At 36.4% G+C, this 19,808-nt stretch overlaps 1 protein-coding gene across 2 annotated transcripts in view; it reads left to right on the plus strand.

The window, feature by feature from the left end:
* The window catches only part of LOC145668685 (uncharacterized), a 742,633-nt gene that overhangs the window by 474,301 nt on the left and 248,524 nt on the right, over window positions 1–19,808 (plus strand). For both annotated transcript variants that reach the window (XM_081736754.1, XM_081736755.1), the window contains exon 17: window positions 9,858–10,059. In XM_081736754.1, coding sequence (XP_081592880.1) covers window positions 9,858–10,059 — 202 coding nt within the window. The remainder of the gene's footprint in view (window positions 1–9,857; window positions 10,060–19,808) is intronic.

The following is a 19,808-nucleotide window of genomic DNA, read 5'->3' on the forward strand; positions in this document are numbered from 1 at the left end:
ACAGGATTCTCAAACATGTATTTTCGAGTAGCACACCTATTAGTTCCTAAGTGAAGTCTTGATCCGACTATGGTAGTTTTGGAGCTATGGACCTTTAAACTTAACTTTTTAATGTTTTCGGCAGTCTGCAACTCTGAAAGGAAGCGGGGGTGCAGGGGCTCAGTGGTAGAACGTTCACTTCCGGTTTGCTTGGAGTCCCTAGTTCGATCCCAGCTCGCGCCGTGTGAACTTTGTGGTGGACAAACACCGTGCTCGTGGATTTTCTCGGGGTTCTCCCGTTTCTTTCCACTTTCTTCATTCCACCATTTCACTCATCTCTCATCATCATCGTCTCCTTTAGCCTAATCGACATAACCGTGGGACGTAAAACTTAAAAAATTCATTTCATTTTTCCGAAAGGAAGCATTTGTGGACTCAAGTTGATCTATACTTTTTTGCTTTATTTTGGTGTCAGGAATCATCTCCTCGCCCTCGTCTGGAGACACAAATTGCACTATGTGGCAACGTCGCAAATAAAAACGCATAGATTAGTTCTACCAATCTATCAAATAGTTATATCGATTTTTTTCAGATGGCAGCTAAAGTTTATATTGATTGACACTAGCATCATTTATTAGTATAGCAATCGATTCAACTGTTTGTTATATTCATAGAGTAATGCTAATGGCACCAAAATAATCTGCGATTTCCAAGATTTTGTAAAATTTTGATTCCCCATAGCAGCTTTAGAAGGCCCCAGAGAACATACCATGATATATCATTTTCGCTTTATTTTGACCTGTAGAATAGTACTGTGTGGTCCGTGGGTGCCAATTATATATATAATATGTTATGGAGGTTCATTGTTCAAGCCTCCTCGTACGTACTGGCAGTCACTTAAATACCATTACTAGTCTTCTATTTTTGACCGTGATAAAGTCCTCTACGATATGCTTAATGAACTTACGACCACGTTTACTATGTTTTACTCCATTGCCAGAGCATTTAGCTTCTCGTTCCTTATAGCACTGAGCAACAATATTCAATAAACTTAGAGCATTCAGTAACGAACTTTTTATATTTGTCTGTCTGTCTGTTATTTGTGATTTTTTTTTAAATTTTGAACCCTGCATTCGATAGAGCATCAAAAACTATCAGAGAAAGTGATTAAATTTTTCGCATCACTCTTACCGTTCCCGAGATATTGGCCAAAAATGGCCGATTTCCAGAGATTTAAGGAGCCATATCTCGAGAACCGTAAGTCATAGAGAGATCGTATTGGTGTTGATCAATATCTAAAAGGATGGTAAATATTTTGGTACCAAATTGTAACCGGCGGCCATTGTCCAACTGGCCACTGGTTTGACCAATGGCCAGTGGCCACCAATTAATATCGGTACCAAAATGTTTAATATTCTATTAGGGATTGATTAACACCAATATCATCTTTCTATGACTTACCGTTCCCGTGATATTGGCCAAAAATGGCCGATTTCTACATGTTTAATAAGCCATAGCTCGGGAACCATAAGTTGTAGATGGATGTTGATCAATACCTAAGAGGATGGTAAATATTTTGGTACCAAATAGTAACCGGTGGCAACTGATTAACTGTTTACTGGCCAATTGGCCACCGTTCCCCAGGTATTGGACAAAACAGTTCGAATTTCTAGATATTTAAGCAGCCATATCTCGAGAACTGTAAGTCATAGAGAGATGATATTTTGCTATTTTTTTGCGAGAAAGAGAAGAAGGTGCGGATAAAAAGATTTACATTTAGGAACAATGACAGTTATCCTTCCCACTCCATATCTCCATTCTTTTAAAGTTCATTCTGGTAATGTTCTTGGAGCATTCTCAACTGGTTTTATTCTAGTGAGTATAGAGAAGATAGTTTAGCTTTCATAGTCGTCGGGAAATTACTAATAATACCATCAACACTCAAATTACTGATAATACTCTAAGAATATTCACAACATTTTGAAAAATCCTAGACGGATTGGACACATCTTGCGAAAAAATACGTTTTCGTCTTACCATCATAGAAGGAAAGCGAGGAACAAGGAACAAGAACAACTGTCCATGATTTGAAGAATAGAAGAAACTATTGGGAGGTAAAAGAGGAAACTAAAGGTCAAGAAACGTGGAAGAAACATTTCGAGACCTAAACCTAAATAAATAAATAAGCCTCGTTAGTCGTAAGACCTGCCAAAAGCAGAATAAATAATAATAATAATAATAATAATAAATATAATAATAATAATAATAATTTGTTTTGATACATCCATAAACGGATGTACGTTGTGAGACAAAAATCCCAGTTCACCTTCTTGTTGTGAAACGGAGGGTTCGGCAGTTTCGAGTTCAGCGTTATACATTGGGATAGACAGCGCTATATGTTCGAGGTTGCTTTCAGCCTGTGGCTTCCATCTTGAAATCCACCATATTTGATCGAAAACACGTGTTTTAAGGAACCCATATGGAACATCACAAATATCACTAAAAAGTTCTGAGTCCATTTATAGACAGTATTCTGAGTCTTTTGGCTGATCCATCACAGTGAAGCCTCACTGAAATACCAAAGTTATCAGGTGAAATTGAACAGAAAATATAGTACTGGTTTTCAGTACTTTATTCCATGCTTGGTTTGGCTGACTCTGTCCTTGCATTCTTAGCAGGCCCTTAGCCAGAACACGGAGACGATGAGTGGTAGTTTTGGGGCTAACTTGAATTCACTTCACAATCATGACTGCTAATGTTTTGAACGTGTATTTATCTACTGGAAGCTAAAGGTGGTCGCAAGAGGCTGAACAACGTGGTGACCCCGTAGGGCCTGATTCTTGTATGAATTCTTATTGATCACCATTCATACCTAATTTTAAAAAAACAACTCAGCTTTCATGTTACGTTTGATCACCGTCAGGGGCGGACTGGCCTACCCTGCTACCCTGCAAATGCAGGGTGGGCCCTCCACACAGGTGGGCCCCCTCCACCAATTTTAAAAAGATGTGCTCAATTAAACCTACCACTATCAAAAATATGATAGCGTAACTCCCGCAAACTTGTGTTTTGCATAAAAAAAGACTTAAACTTTCATGAACAGACCTTATTCTTTTTCACGTTTATCGACTTGAAAAGGTTCCGTCTATGAGACAATCAGGCCCTAAAACATTGTGGGGTTTGTGATACAGCAGCTGTTAAAAACGAGCACGTTCACTTCTACTTTTTTAAATATAAGAAACACAGTAGATTTCGGGTTGTTATTGGATTTGGATACCATTGCCTACTCCGGTCCTTTTACAAGCCGGCGAGTGGCGATGTTTTAAAGAAACAATAGTTTCGTAGATATTGTTATTGTGGAAAGTGGAGGTGGTGCCGGAACGCTTTTGAACTGCATTGTCCTCAGACCAAGCTTCGAAAAAAGAAATTGGATCAGGCTTCGTTGTTGTTGTTTTTTTTTTTTTTTTTTTTCATTGCGGTAAAGCGAAAAGAAATTAGTCGCCACTATCAACGATTGTTTTATACAAACCTCAAACAATTACTATGAAGTTGCTGCCCTCGGGTCGTGTTTTATTTGTATATTACATCGAAGAGCAAATCCGATAGCAGCAATTCAATTTGGAACACCAGTTACGTGTCGTTTGTTGTGGAAGAAAGATGTAGTTGTGTCAGTATGGATGGTAGGAATGATTGTAAGGTTACTGTAAAGAAAAAAATATAAAAGTGGTGCTAAAAAGCAGGAACACAAACGAAGATGTGATTTACAAAAAGCTACATCTGACCCAAATAACGTAGGCTATTTGAATCTGTGAAGCCCCAAGAACAAATGAGCGTGATGTGATTCATTCCAGTACTGCAGGACAGTTGCCAGGTATTTTTTTTGTTTTGTTTTGTTTTGTTTTTCTGTCTAAGGTGTTTATAAATTATAATGTATACAGCACGTCTTTGGTTGATTTCAGTCAATTGTAGCTTATCTTTTATGGCTATTTGACTTGAAATTACACAACTTTAACAGACGAACACGAAATTAACTGAACTATTTGCTACCGCGTAATGCTTTCAAACGGGTCAGATCAGGCTTTCATGGGTCAAGAGTTGAGTCAAGCCTGCTTGAGACACGGGTCGGGCCAGGTCACCTACTCCAGGGCCAGGGCTGCTCTAGCCACGGGTCGGCTCGGGTCAGCTTTCTTATACGTCGTTTCGGCTAAATCCTTCTTGGGTCGAGAGGGTCGGGTCGAGTTGAACGTCGACCCGACCCGACTCATGACCCGAATAGGTTTTAGCCGAAACGACGCATAAGAAAGTTGACTCGAGCCGACCCGTGGCTAGAGCAACCCTGACCCGACCTGTGACCCAAGGAGGTTCGACTCGAGCCCTGACCCGATGAAGCCTGACCTGACCCGTTTGAGAGCACTAGCTGCCGGCACTGGGCTCAGTAAGCGTTGGTGTAACTTCTAAAAGTGCTGAACACTTATGCTGTCAGTCAAATCAGTGTGTATATCGTGTAAATGTTAATTTCCATTTAGTTATTTAAAGTTAATTTAAAATAAGTGTAGTAAAATGTAAAAAATTATTTGTGATGTGCAAAGTAGGTATTCATATGAAAAGAGAAGTTGGGGCCAGCCGAGGAGTGGGCGGACTACATTAGACGATATCTAATCTTTCAGTGACATGAAGATATGATGACTTACTTATGTCAAGGAAAGTCTTGCGTTTCGAAATATATCGCAAATTTACCTCCAATTGCATTCTTTGTGTTGCATTGAGGCCACAAAGTTACTTTTTTATACAGTGGGCCCTCATTTCAGTTTAGCAGGGTGGGCCCTATGTTTGCCAGTCCGCCCCTGATCACCGTAACGATTTATTATCATTATTATTATTATAACAACTCAAGGGAACGTACACAAAAATACGTATGTGCTTCTCTGAAATTCAAGAATATTCGTAATTCATTCTTACAGTAACAGTACAACAGAGTTATAAAGAGTCTCAAGCAAATCAGCATGAAATTGACTGTTCGTCACGGTTACATTTTTTTCTATAGGTTATGCAAAAGTATTGTACTATTCAGAGAACTGGATTGTAGTTCGAACAAAATAGTTAATCAATAACACTGGTCTACAAAATGGAGTTGTTTTTTTTTTAATACAAAAATTTATTGGCTAGCATTTATAGGAAAATTTGCACTGATTTAAACAATGATGACTTTTCTTTCCTCTATCACTTATGGTTTTCTTGAGACAGTTATGTAAATACTTTACCGTTATAGCATTTACAGTGAAGTACCTATGTCCAACATACCTAAATGATGTTAATTGATTACTTCCTTGAGCGTTTTGCCTAAGGAATTTCCCTATTCAAAGTCAAACAGGGATGAGCAAAACCGGTTTCTGGAAAAAACGAAATCCGGAAAACCGACATTTCGGTTTTCTCCAAAACCGATTCGGCTTTTCACCGAAACCAAAACCGAATCCAGGATAAAACCAATAACGGTGAATGCCGTTTTTTTTTGTTTTTTTTTTTTTTTTGAAAATTTTCAAAAGCCAGTTTCGGTTTTCCTAAAACCCGAAAACCGAAAAACCGGTTTTTGTTCTCACCACTAGTCAAGCATTACTCAGCGAACATACTGGAATTAAACTGTTGTTGGTACCTTTTCTCCGTGATTGAAATATCTTGATGGAAGAGCTTATTATGTTCGTCGCTTACAGGCTCAAGCTTATCCTGAAAGGAAATTCGAGTAAGAATAAGAAAGTTGACCTTGAGAGACATTTTATAGCCGAAATCTTCCTATGCTTTCAGCTTGCTTTACTAGATGCCTATAGTTATCAAATGTTGACTCTCTCCAAACCGTGAAAACAGCAAATTGCATATGACGGCAACCGTTTGCCTACTCATAAAAATCCTTGAACAAATAACATATCAAATGTGGAGAACCCAGCTTGTCTTGATCCCCAAACTTCCAATCAAAATAATGGAGTTTAGAAAGAAAAAATCTTTCTTTGTAATTTAAAAGCCAACTCACTATACACACACATACCAGAAACTATCCGGATCATTTAAGTACCTGTGTGGCATATTTAAGTTCTAGTACACAAAACAAAGCTGTTCGTAATAAAGAACAATGGTCCAGCGATGACTTCAGAGTCTACAAAGAACTGAAGCAGTTGAACAATGCAGTGATCAGCCAAGTGTCAGGTCGCGACATGTCGTGACAGGACTGTGCCATTCCCCTCCATTAGTCAGACACATACAACACAGATCTCTATGCTATCAGTAAACAGTAATAAATATAAACAAGTTTTCCAGGTCAATATGGGTTTTAAAAAATCACGTAAAAATTGATTTTAAGAAACATTCCAATATCTATAAAGCTGTAAGTGATAGCAAAGTTGAATTGCTCATGTAAGAATACTATATAAGCATGCAAAATTATGTCTGGGACAAAACTTGTGTATACTCTTTCCAACCTTAGAAAAAAGTAGATGTAAACAAACCCACCTGACTACCAGTGGGTCGATGACCAGTGATTGGTTGTTGGACTCACTGCACTAGTATCCTACCGCAATATAACTCCTACTAAAATAATAATTTCAAATAAAGATATCTGAATTTATCCTGCATTTTGTGATAATAAACTCAATATATGTAATATTTAACAACAGATGTAGCTTTATTTCAACCTCACGCGTATTTGGACATATAGTATTTACTGCGCATGCGTATGCGTTCCTGCGCCTACCCCACTCATTTAAAATTATAGCAGAATGCCGAGTTTTGTGGCGACGATATGTGACAATAATCCATTTTCGTCTCATGTTATAAAACACAAAAGAGGACACAGGAACAGCGGTAAGCTCGTTTATATAAGGATTTAAGAAAATACATATTTCCAATATAGTGTCAGTGCGTTAATTATTTACGAACCAACTATAGCCTTAACATTGTGGAAATTATGCGACGACAGTAAGCTAGCAAACGATCTTGCTGTTCACGTCTCTGACTGCCGAAGCACGTGTGAGCCGCGGAGTAATACATTTCGCTTTGTTTATGTCTACTTTGTTCGAAGGCTGGAAAGAGTTTAGACCAGTGTAATTAATCTAATAAATGAATAAGTAAATATTCGAGTAAGGTGTACTCGAACAATTTTAACAGCATTAATTCATAGTGAAACTATAAAACGGTGTATTTAGTATAGATTTGGTTGAAGTATCTCACTTTTGATCAGTGAATGTATACAGGCACGCCTCGGCATTATATAAGTTGAATTCCTCATTTTCCAATTTGTTCACTGCATAAAGGAATTTGCTGAGAAAGAAAAGTAATATATGTTATGCTAAGAGGAGGGCACTCGAAGGTAAATGTAACTTCCAAGAGTAAAACTTCTGTCAAGAAGTTTGAAAATTACTGGTGTATGATATATCATCTCGCAGTTTTCTGCCAGTATTGACTTTCGCATACAGAGTATCCAAGGGATGAAAATGTAACGAGACTTACTAACTAAGAGTGTAAAATCAAAAGCCCCGTCAATTTTTTTCTTGTAGCCTTTCTATGAATCTGCTCAAAATATATTCTTGTCCAGCACGTACAAAATTGGGTACTATCATGTTCCATCTTGAGTATGTTTTGAAATAGCTGATAGGACCATATTCCCAGGGATCTTAGGGCGTTCATCTCCAAGAGCTCTTCTTTCTAAACTTGAAATCTGGTGTAAAATTTCAAACGTTAATTTATTAGTTGAAATTGAAAATAACCCTTTTGAATTCTCTTTGTGGGATAATCTTACATGATCAAATATCTGTGGGCTGCAGGACGAATCTTAAGGAATGTTAACGATCCGACTTTCGGAACTTGAGATATCCGACTATAAAGTGACCAGGGAAGGAAACTGGACCCCACCTGATTTTAATATATTTTGTAAATTAGACCACAAGGACTATGAGTATTCTAATTTTTTCGTAAAGATATTATGATGTGGGAGCCGCGGTGGTTCAGTGGTAGAGCGTTCACTTCTGGTGCGTGTATCCCTAAGTCGATCCCAGCTCGCAACAGGTGAACTTTGTGGTGGACAAACACCGTCTACATGGGTTTTCTCGGGATTCTCCCCTTTCCTTTCACTTTATTCATTCCACATTCCATTCATTTCTCATCATCGTCGTCTCCTTTAGCCTAGCGGCATAATCGTGGTACGTAAAACTGGAAGATTTAATTTCATTTTCATTATTTAACATAATGTCGTACGCAGTTGTGTATGTAGAAACGTAAATGCTAACTTATTTATCCGAGAACAATGTAATTGAATACACTACAAATACAACATACGAAAAAAATCGTGGTATTTAGTAATTTTGTTCCATAAATGGCAGAATAAAACATGTATTTTGGTAGATTCAGTTTGCGCTTCACGCGACGTGTCATCTGTAATTTTTTTAATTAAAATTATTCTATTATTGGTGTCTTTTAGAGTACATAAATATTTTTACGTTTCTTTTATTCAGTTTGTAATAAGTAAAGTTGAGTATAGGAACTTACGTACTTTCCATGAACAACACGGAAGTAACCGAATTGTCTGTGATCATCTTTTCGAACCAAATAATCCGCTTATGCAGCCTATAACAACAGACGATATCACCAAAGTCTAGGAAAGAAACTTAATACCGCACCTGGATTTGATAGCATCACGTATGTACTCATCAAACATGCGCCTCCTTCCGTTCGTCTATTTTTCAGCCATTTTTATACTTTCATCCTTGGTACTGGTTTCTTTCCACTTGATTGAAAATACTCTAAAATTCTTTTATTTCCCAAGCCAAGGAAATCACATCGGATGTTCAGTTGTATTGACCAATTCATTTTAAATAGCTGCCTCTGTAAAATCTTAGAACGGATTCTTGTTCGCCAAATTCATGATCATATCCGACGTCACAATCTTCTGCCTATCCATCAAATTAGTTTCCGGCCTCATTTCAGTACCCTATATCAGCTATTTCGTTTTACCAGGGCCGTTTATAACAAATATAACCGGAGTTTTCCGTCGTGTTTATTCACGTTTGATCTCGAGAAAGCATTTGATAAAGTTGAGCATACTGGCTTATTTATAAACTACATCAATATGCATTATGTATTTCTTATATACGCTTGATGAACTCCTTCTTAACAGTACGTCTGGCATACATATCCATAAATAGTGCTCTTGTTTATCCAATCTTCTTACACTCTGGAGTTCCTCAAGGTTTGTCTTCGTCGCCTCTCGTCGTGATCTAAATTACAAAATATATAAAAATTAGGTTGGGACCAGTTTGCTTCTCAGGTCACTTTATGTTCGAATATCTCAAATTCCGAAAGTCGGATCGTTAAAATTTCTTCAGATTTATGTATCTCGTAGTTTAATTTAAAAAATATGTAAAAATCAGGGGAGATTTGGCTTCAATGTTCGAAAATTCTTTTCATATTTGGTGTTTTCGTAAAGGAAGGAAACTTTCCATGACACTTGGGAATGCCGTGGTATCCATGATTTTGTCAAGGGAAGGGTATACACATTCATCTCCCATTTTGACTGTTCTAAACTACGACAAGCGTCGTAAGATAAACCTTAATTGTTGTTAATTTGGACCAGTAGTTCTATACAAAATTGATCAGTAATTTGTGTGCATCCTGTATAGTATTTTGTACCTGAAATTTTGATTAGCAAACTAGATTTGAATACATGATATCTCTTTCTAGTAACAAAAATATATAACCATACTGAGTAGGTATATGTTAATTTCAAACTCGTCTGTTTTTTCTTTCTTTCTTTTAATCAATAGTAGTTGTACTATATTTGTAAGTGTCCGTATAGTTTTTTTTTTTTTTCCATTTTCCGTTTCTCTCTGATTTCGTAGGATTTGAAAATTGAATGGGATGGCCAGTGGCAAAGTGTACTTCAAGATGTAGACCAAGAATTAGAAGCAGAATGGCGCAGGGAAGCGGAAGCCCGTTTATCACTGAAAACTGAAACTGATGACAATCAATCTGTAGTTGAGACCCAAGAAAACATCTCTCGATTATTAAAAACGCGGGATACGATGTTGCAGAAAATTCAAGGTAAGTAATACTTCTAGATAGTTTAGTTCAAAATTTCGTGTACTTCCTGGAAGAAAGCTTGTCCAACTGAAAAGTACTTAGTGGTTAACGATCTGTGTGCACTCATTGTCGGTTGAAAGTCACTTCCTTCACACAGGCATCCCCTTAGTTCTAACGACCTTTGTGCACTCATTGTCGGTTAAAAGGCACTTCCTTCACACATGCATTCTCATAGTACTAATGACCTTTGTACACTCATTGTCGGATGAAAATCGTTCCCTTCACACAGGCATTTCTTTAGTTTTGGGAAGAGCATATAGTTATTGGGGGTAGATCAGGTGAATAAGCAAGATTTTCAAGCAATTCACCGTTTGTGTTGTTAGCTGGACGGGCTAAAGTTACCATCTACAGACTATAGTCTATAGTTCTATAGATATTTTCAAAAGACACAGAAAGAGATCTAGGTGAACCAGGGGCGTCATTTAGGGGGGCAGGGAGGGGCAATTGCCCCCCTGAGTTGAGGGTTTATATAGATTTTATTAATAGAATAGTAGTAAATCAGTAAAAAACGCGAAATTTTACTCATATGAAGGGGTCTTTCCCCCCCCCCTCAGCAAAATCTGAAATGACGCTCCTGAGGTGAACCTATCTGTCAAGGCTCTTCGCTAAACTCACCCTCATTTTTTTGAATTTTAGTGAATAATTTAAAAACAATGAAGGATATAAAAAATGTACAAAGTAAGCCGGGTGGTATTTACAAAATGCCATTAAATAAACTAACATTTTTGTAAAACTTTTTCTTACAGACCAGAAATTTGGGTGCGCAGTTCATGACATCATAATTGCTGAGCACCCGAATTGTAGAGACTACCTGGATTACTTTCTACATTTCTGATATTCTTCATTATCTTTGTTGTTCAGTAATATATATATTTAAAGGAGGATGAGCTGAGCGAAGAAACTTGACAGAAAAGTTAAATCAGAGCTTCATTGAACTCCTAGCAGATGGGGTGACAGTGGCATTTCTAATGATAAAGAAATCTGTTGTATTGTTCCCATATTTATCACAGTATTTGTTCATTAATTTGCAGAAAACAAAGAAAATGTTAAGCCGTACAGTTAGAGCCATTAAAACTCGCAAGACCGATTGGGAGCATTATCGTGATAAATATCTTCCACCTTAACTTTCCATGATTCTCCTTTGTTGCAACACGTAATTTTATAGTCAACTCACCAATACGGGCTTGCAAATAATCCCAAAGTAACATATTGTGAATCTCTTTCTCCCCCACCCACCAAAAAATTGCCTTTGATGATACCATATTTTCTTAGAGGATGGAAGTTCCCTTATGTTTGGTTTAGTAATCATAGTGATTCACACATCGTCACATATCCAATGGTAAAAGTGAGGGGGACACCCCGCTTCAAAAATATATCTATGGCGTTCCCCTACTTCCTAAAAAATTACAGTGGGGAAAGATGGGGCACGGTGACAGCCTGACATCATGCGTCCCCCCACCTTTTCAGATCCACTTTTATTCTTTACATATCTATCGATTTTTTTTTGTTTGTTTGTTTGTTTGTTTGTTTTTCCATCCGAAACATTGTTAAGTGTTGCCTGCAAATTAGAATTGTGTGTCGCTTTTGTGGAGAATTACCATCGTAGTATCGGTACCTATCTTGTAGTTAATTTTATTAATGTAAAATTAACTTTTGTTTTGAAAAAAAAGTGTACAGTATGATATGAGAAGCCTGTTTTCACTCCAATCTTGTCTTATTATAACATGCACTTTGTTATTGTTTTGAAAGGCTGTTCATCTTGTTAGGATTTAAGCCACCAACACTTTTTTTTTTTTCGTAAATAAAATTATAAGATATCACAGGTTGCTTCAAAGTTTCACTTTTTTTTTTTTTTTTTAATAGGAAGGAGGCATGTTTTTCTTGTGCAGGTATTTAATAACTACTCTCTGCTTGGCACGCTCATTTTGCTGTTGATTTCTGAACTTTCTGATCATTGCAGGTGCAAGAAGAAATCTTAAACACAGTGAGACATGTAATTTTTCGCATATGTTGCAGAGGTATCAGTCATTAATCACACTCGATTTTTTTAAAACTTACTGTTAGCTAGAAACAGGCAAGAGGTAAAGCATAGGGATGAAATTTATTATTTGTACATGTAAATATAAGCATTCTTCTTTTATTAACCGTGGGGGCGCGGTGGCTCAGTGGTAGAGCGTTCACCTCTGGTGCTTGGGGTCCCTGGTTCGATCTCAGCTCGCGCCGTGTGGACTCTGTGGTGGACAAACACCGTGCTCGTGGGTTTTCTCGGGGCTCTCTCGTTTCCTCCCACTTTCTTCCTTCCACCATTTCACTCATCTCTCATCATCATCGTCTCCTTTAGCCTAACCGGCATAACCGTGGGACGTAAAACTTAGATTTCATTTTTATCTTTTATTAACACTCACAGTAGACAGTTGTCAGTTAAAGAGTATACCCACTTGACACATTCTGTTTTGGTAACGTAGAGAAGAAATTGCATTCTCTTTATGCGGCGTTTTAAAGGAAGTTATATCCAGATGATGAACAAAATGCACGTATCAAGTGGTGGAACCACAAATTTGCATAAATACAAGTATGATGAATAATCCATAAATTCAATACGTAGAAATTCTAATCCATATTTTCTTTTTTTTTTTAAAAAAAAATACATTAAATTGTTTTTCTGTTTATCATCGGTTCTTATTTTCGTTTTTTTCCCTAGATGCTTAAAATGCTGTTTGATTTTTTAAAATTCAATATAATTTGTTTTTTCACATAAGAAATGATTTTTTTTCGCAAGAAAGTAATTGTAGAATCGAAATAGTGTTTTTTTATGTTCGTGTCAGAGTTTTTATGTGTGCGTTTTTTTATTAAATCCCTTTTTTCAGCAAGTTCCCATGCGGCGAATTTTGTGCTTTCAATTTCTGTTTCTTTGAAAAGCCTGTCACTAGCAGTCGCCCAAACATTTCGTGTTTTTTTTTTTTTTTTCCCTTTTCTATATTCTGTGACGGGAATTAGAAAGAAAAGGCTCGAGAGCCATTGAAACAGTAACGGCTGCGTTTTTTTTTTTTTTTTTAATTATTCGTTTGGAAAAGGAATTCTATAATCAGTTTAACTTTTCTAGGTATTTGCATAGACCAGTGGTTCTCAACCTAACTCCTATCACGACCCCCATTTTATCACATCCTCTTACCAGTGACCCTCTTATAATTTATGTTTTGTAATAATCTAGTGTTAGATTTTTAATATACCTATTGCAGAGATTTCACAATATCCATCTATTTCTATAATAGTACCTAGGTCAGGGTTGGCAAAAAACATGTTTTTTATTGAAAAAAAAAACTTTTTTTTTGGTTTAAACCAGGTTTTTTTGGTTTAAATAATTTGCTCTATGTATTCATATCATGTATGGACAGAAATAAGTTTGTTCCGCCTTGGTGTTATTATGCAACAACCGGCTTATGCTGGAAAGGTCACATAAGCTTAAAGCGGAATCCAAACCGCTTCTCGACTTACATCCGAGAGAAATTGTCCTCCATTTGAACTCGGAACCAGGACTAATTGGCTACAAATGCGATACGTCTTCCGACTCACTCACGAAGGACTCCTGATAAAAATGCGTTGTACTAATCTTTACATACTTGTTAATATAATTGTCAAGTGTCATTTCAGAAGGACAAAAAGATAAACAGTTGTACAAGTGAAACCATTATACAGAACTACATATGGACAATTTCAAAGTATTACAGAGTACATAAGAACTAATTTAGTTCAAGTTACTTAACAACAACTTTTATTAGTCCAAGTTAAAGAAATACAAGGCCTTAATTTTCATATCAGTAAGAGAAGTGAATAAAGATACGAATTATTTGAGTCCACTTTGGCTTAGACTCATTTATACATAAATAGATACCAAAGATACTTCTCATTTCACTAAATGCCTCTCGTGTGATTTGTATGACCCCCCCCCCACACACACACACAAAGTATGGCATTTCGATGTATTTTATAAATAGTGAACATCATTGAAACGAAACAATATTTAGAATTTTTCTTTGATTGCAATTACATAACAATAATAACAAACCATAAAAAAAAATCACAAAACAAACATTCATAAACTTATATGTATAAAAAAATGTTGCTTTTGTAGCATAATCTTTTTGAGTAATGAATGGGGAATTTAGGTCTGAATATAATACGAATAATATACAGGAGTGAAACGTGATAACTCACAAATGTGTGTTCATCAAGTTTTTACAAACACACTTTTACGAACATTTTTCGTTTTTTGGTTTAGACCAACCAACGCTGACCTAGGTAGAATCTATTTCTTGTATATAGTGGATACAAGTAACTTCCCTAAAAGCGAATAGATTAAAACCAAATTTGGCCAGTTCATTCATATTACAAATATAGCATCCGATCCGTCATACTATTTCAAAATGGCCGTTTAAAAATTTTAAAACTTCATAACCCTTTTAATTTTGGGTTATATGATAAAAAAAATAAATAAAGTGATTTCTAATTTTGGTTAAACAAAACTTGGGCAGTTGTTAAAGACAAAGTGATTGAAAAAAAAATGAAATTTTTGAGTTTACGTCCCACGATTATGCCGGTTAGGCTAAAGGAGACGGTGATGATGAGAGATGAGTGAAATGGTGGAATGAAGAAAGTGGGAGGAAACGGGAGAACTCCGAGAAAACCCACGCACACGGTGTTTGTCCACCACAAAATTCACTTGGCGGGAGCAGGGTTTGAACCCGAGACCCCTAGCACCAGAGTTGAACGCTCTACCACTGAGCCACCGCGGCCCTGACAAAGTGATTGAGTATTTTAAATGAACCGATATTGTGCGTCACGAAGATTGAACCTAACGTTGCCGCACTAGTGAAATCACACCATGCTCAGTATCTCATTAGCTTTGAATTTTAATTGTATTTCAATATGCAGTTCTCATGAGTTTCGTATCGTACTTCTGTCATTTAAACTGATTTTTAAACAACTCTGCACTTGTTAACCTATTTTTTTGTTGTTCTTAGCAGTATGTAACTATGTATAAACAAAAAAAAATATGTCTATCAAAACAAAATTCAAAATAATATTTAAAAATAATTTCTGATATTAGATTCTAATTATATTTATATCTTCCGCTTGTGTTCGCGAGCTCTCTCGTGGCTAAGCGCTTAGCATACACGCCTTTGGCGTGGGAGATCCGGTTCGATTCCTGGCAGGAGCTCATGTGGTTCGGATTCCACGTTAAACTGTAGGTCCACGTCTCATATAGCCTTTCTGTTGAACGGGACGTTAAATTCACAAACCAAACAAAAACCACTTATATTCGCGACCCCTCATGAAACCTCTCGCGACCCCCGGGTTGAGAAACCCTGGTGTAGACCAGTCTATCCAATAAAGTAACATAGAATACATTCCTCTGTATAATTCTGTCAGTCATGATACACTGTACAAACTAGAGATTGGCATTTTTCCTAACCCTCACTTACCTTCACACTCACTCGCCCTTATCCTCAGATAATATTGAGGCACTCACTCTCAATCAGTTGGCACACTCACCCTCAATCTATTTGCTCACACTTACCCTTATTCGCTCTACTCTTAAATAATATTGATACCGTCGCCCTGATTCGCCCTTACTCTGCTATACCGAAATGAAGGTGAATGAAGGCAACCTTCATGAAGGCCAAATGAGTGATGGTGCCCATTTTTGATACAGACCTCCAGATTAGAAATATATGTAGGTGCGCTATATTATATATATCGTATCATAACGTATATATAACGTGTATCAGAAACAAGTACTGGGAATTGAACCCAGAACGATGTGCACAGGAATCATACGTATAGTATAGTAACTTGAGCGCAAGTGAACACTAAAAATCACATTGAAAAATCCACAATTTTAAGTGAATGCAACACCTTGAGATATATATCTGCTTATGGTGTTGCATTCACTTAAAATTGTGGATTTTCAATGTGATTTTTAGTGTTCACTTACGCTCAAGTTCCTAAAGCCATACGTATGATTTCTGTGCACATCGTTCTGGGTTCGATTCCCAGTACTTGTTTCTGATACACGTTAGATTTAAGTAGCGATTGAGGTAGTCTGGTCTCGAAAACGTGTCGTGATACTGATTTTCATCTTGAAAAGTCAATATTTTTCTACTGGAAGAGGGCTGTCAGTTTTATTTATTTATCTTGAACACACACAACTAGTTTAACCAAGGAGATACCAATTAACTTCCTGTTCCACTTCCATATGAATGTGCAGTCAAGAAAACTAGTCACTAAAATATATTTTAAAGATCATATTCTCACAACGATTGTTTTTTTAAATGTAATTTCATGTAAGAATAAGGATACAGAGCTTTCAAAAAGAGAAATGGGTGACCATTTTTTTTCTTAATGGTACTACATTTGACATTTTGAGGGGTGACCATTCCATGAGGGTAGCTATCTCTGGAAAGCATAGCTCTAGTCCAGATTTTCAGGCATTAAGAGCCATTTTTGACCAGCATAATTTACAGATAGGAAAATTTAGTTTGGATACATCTAAGCTTCTGACTACAGGCCTCTTAAGGGGGGAATGCTTCAGAAACGTTTTTTTTTTTTTTTGCTTTCATATTTTAAAAATGTACTTAAAATGAAAGGGAAAGCTACATGTATTTTTGCCCTTTATAAAAGTTTTTCTAATAAGAGAAAAGCAAAGTGAGCCTAATAAAGAAATATTGTTATTATTATTTATTATATTTTAAAGGATAATTTGCCCAGTTATTTAACAATATGTAGATCTCTTTGTATATCATTTCGTGTTATACAAATGTTAGTAAGAAAAATAATGATGTTAAAAATTGAGTAATGTCAATAGTATGCTTTATTATTTCATTTAACGATTCATTTCTTGCTGCTATGGTGTTTACGCATATGAGTTCCTTCAGTGTCTGCGATGCGTCATCATAGCCCAAAGCCATCTTTTGATAACAAATCGAAGCCCAAACAATGTTTGGGAGTAAACAGTGAACCTTGAAGAGGGGGTTGGACAGTCGTGAGTTGTTGATCTCTGTGTGTGTGTGAGTGTTTATAGTTTGCTGTTGAGATGAGTGAAATTTTTACAATGTCAGGACACATTTAAGATTTACAGGTAATCAGTTAAAATGAATATTATTAAATCTTTTGTGCATATTTTCCCTATGACATCAGAAAATGAACGTCTGAATATATAGAGAAATCGTGACCGTGATTTTGCGTAAGTGTGATAGTTATTATTTTAATGTGCGCTACATAATACTGGGTTATAAGGAGCGTATCTACCGTCCTAACTAATTTCTGTGGTCAGCTTTGTCTGACTTCATAGATCGATTTCGTGTTTCCTGCAATAAAGAAGAGATTATTATAGTGATTTGCGTTTTCAGTATGTATTATTTACATAGTATTATTTCATGACTTATGTAGTAAGATTCCTTTATATGTATAGTAAAGCCTGTCTTTAGCGGAATTGGACGGGACTCACAAATTTCCGTTAAAGATAGGTTTCTGCTTAATGAAGGTAGATCTCTGCTTTATATATATATATATATAGGGTGTAAATAAACAAATCTATATAATGGACATATTGAGAGAAAATGCTACACGTATCTTATTCAGTTAAGAATTTATTCTGCTACTACTTAATACACACAAACTTTACAACCAGCGGGGGGAGAACTACTGTTCACACGTTCACTTCAACGAGATTTTTGTGTACATTGTTGCCTGGCTACTCGACATTCCATAGCCTGAGAAACCATACATCATATCAGAGTCATTTCGTTATACGGAAAATTCTTGCAGTTCCTTTGAACTTTTGATGGCATTTTAATAAGTCTCTAGTATACACTCTTCTTCCAACTTAATGGAACATTCTTCTTTTTCCACCTCCCCCCCACCTTTCCGACTTTGCACATAATTGTGTCTGTTTCGGTTTGTATATCACAGACTCTTTCGCAGATAACGTAGTGTATATGTATACCTGACCTCTCGCAATATATCCAAAAAATTTCCAAAAGCTGGATTCCGAGACTTTAAATTTTCCGCTATAATGCTTATTTTGATTTCTGTTATCTGCGTAACAGTTTTCGTTTAATGGAAGGGATTTAACGCATTTTCATCTCTAAATTCATAGGATCGCAAAATGTTTCTATTTAATAAGGGATCCGTTGAAAACAGTTTTGTTATATTTCTTTTATACAGAAAAAAATATTACGTATCTCGTTGCATACTTTATGGCGTAAAAGCGTAAACATGCTTATAAACAGCGCCGTAACTTAAAGTTTTTTCTGGGGGGAGGGCAAGCATTAATACGCGTATTTGGGTCCCCTATAAAAGTTGTTTTTCTAATTCTTGGGCCATTTCTGTGGGCCCTCCCGCACGGCAAGGCCTGCGGAACCGTTAGTTACACCCCTGAGCCCGTTCCATACATAACAAATTAATTAAGGGGACAATATTAACAAATCTCAAAGCCATACGAATAGTGTTGTAAAAAAACGGTTTTTTTTCTGTGAAGTTTTTTTTCAATAAAAAACATCGTTCTTTTTCATGTTTTTTTTCAAAAGTCTGTTTTTTTTCTGGCAACTATTATGTATTGATTTATGTTGCAGATTATTGAAATAATCAATAGAACTTGAGTCGAAGCCCTCGTAACTTACAAATCGTTTGTTTCTTTGTACCTATACGAGCAAAATTGTGTGATTATTCCTTTCGACCCCAGGTCATTTTTGGTGTTTTCCTACATTTCCAGTTAGTGACTTATTGCTCAAAAACTATTCATTCGATTGATATGGTTAAGGCCTTGGTTTTAAGAAAATGGATGTGGCTACTTTTGGTGTAAGTTGTATTGCAGTGTTTCCAACGGGTGGGAAATTATTGAGGGAAATGTAGGGGTGAAAATTTACAAAAAATTCCCTAAACGAAATTCAAAAAAATTTTTTTCTAGCACCAGTGCTCCTATATGGGTTCAAGTCACCAAAAAACATCTTTGGTGTGTTGACAAGGCACAGTGAAATCCTGAAGTCGCTGGCTTCCATTCAAAGAGGGAAAGAAAAAATTCTGTCATACACATGAAATTTTGACACTTTTTACGCCTCAGAAGCAAAAATCAAATATGCCGGGCTACAGCTTCTCTAATTATCCTATTGAAACTTTTTATGGTGCGTTCTGTAGGGCAAAGGGGAAGCTTTCAGGTAGTAGTAAGTTTGTTTCAATGTAGCCAGTAAGAGGGTAATAATAGAGGGGAAAAGGGAAATTTTCCGAATTTTTCACCTAATAGAGGGAATTAATTGTTTTGGCTGGAAACGCTGCCATCAGATAGACGAAAACTATCTGAAAATAAACCGTAGTGCTGCAAGAATATATCCTACTAGTATCATGGCGATATAGAACAAAGTAAGCATGAAATTTAAAAAAAATCTCATTCTACCTCAGAAATTCACCATTTTCTTACCATTTCCAGAACATGGTTTATTATAAACCTCAACTGTACTTCCCCTAATTATTCTAGTAAAACTTTTTATGGTGCGCTGTGTAGGCTAATGATGAGGCTGTTAGACACTGGTACATTTGTTCGAATGTAGCCAACAAGAAGGAAATAATAGGAATAAAAACGAGAATTTTTTCCAAAATTTGCCCCTAAAATCTGGAATTAAAATTTTTTGTACCTAGCAACACTACTATCAGAC

Source organism: Thermobia domestica, chromosome 13, assembly GCF_964235325.1.
Source record: "Thermobia domestica chromosome 13, izTheDome1.hap1.1, whole genome shotgun sequence".
Lineage (NCBI taxonomy): Eukaryota > Metazoa > Arthropoda > Insecta > Zygentoma > Lepismatidae > Thermobia > Thermobia domestica.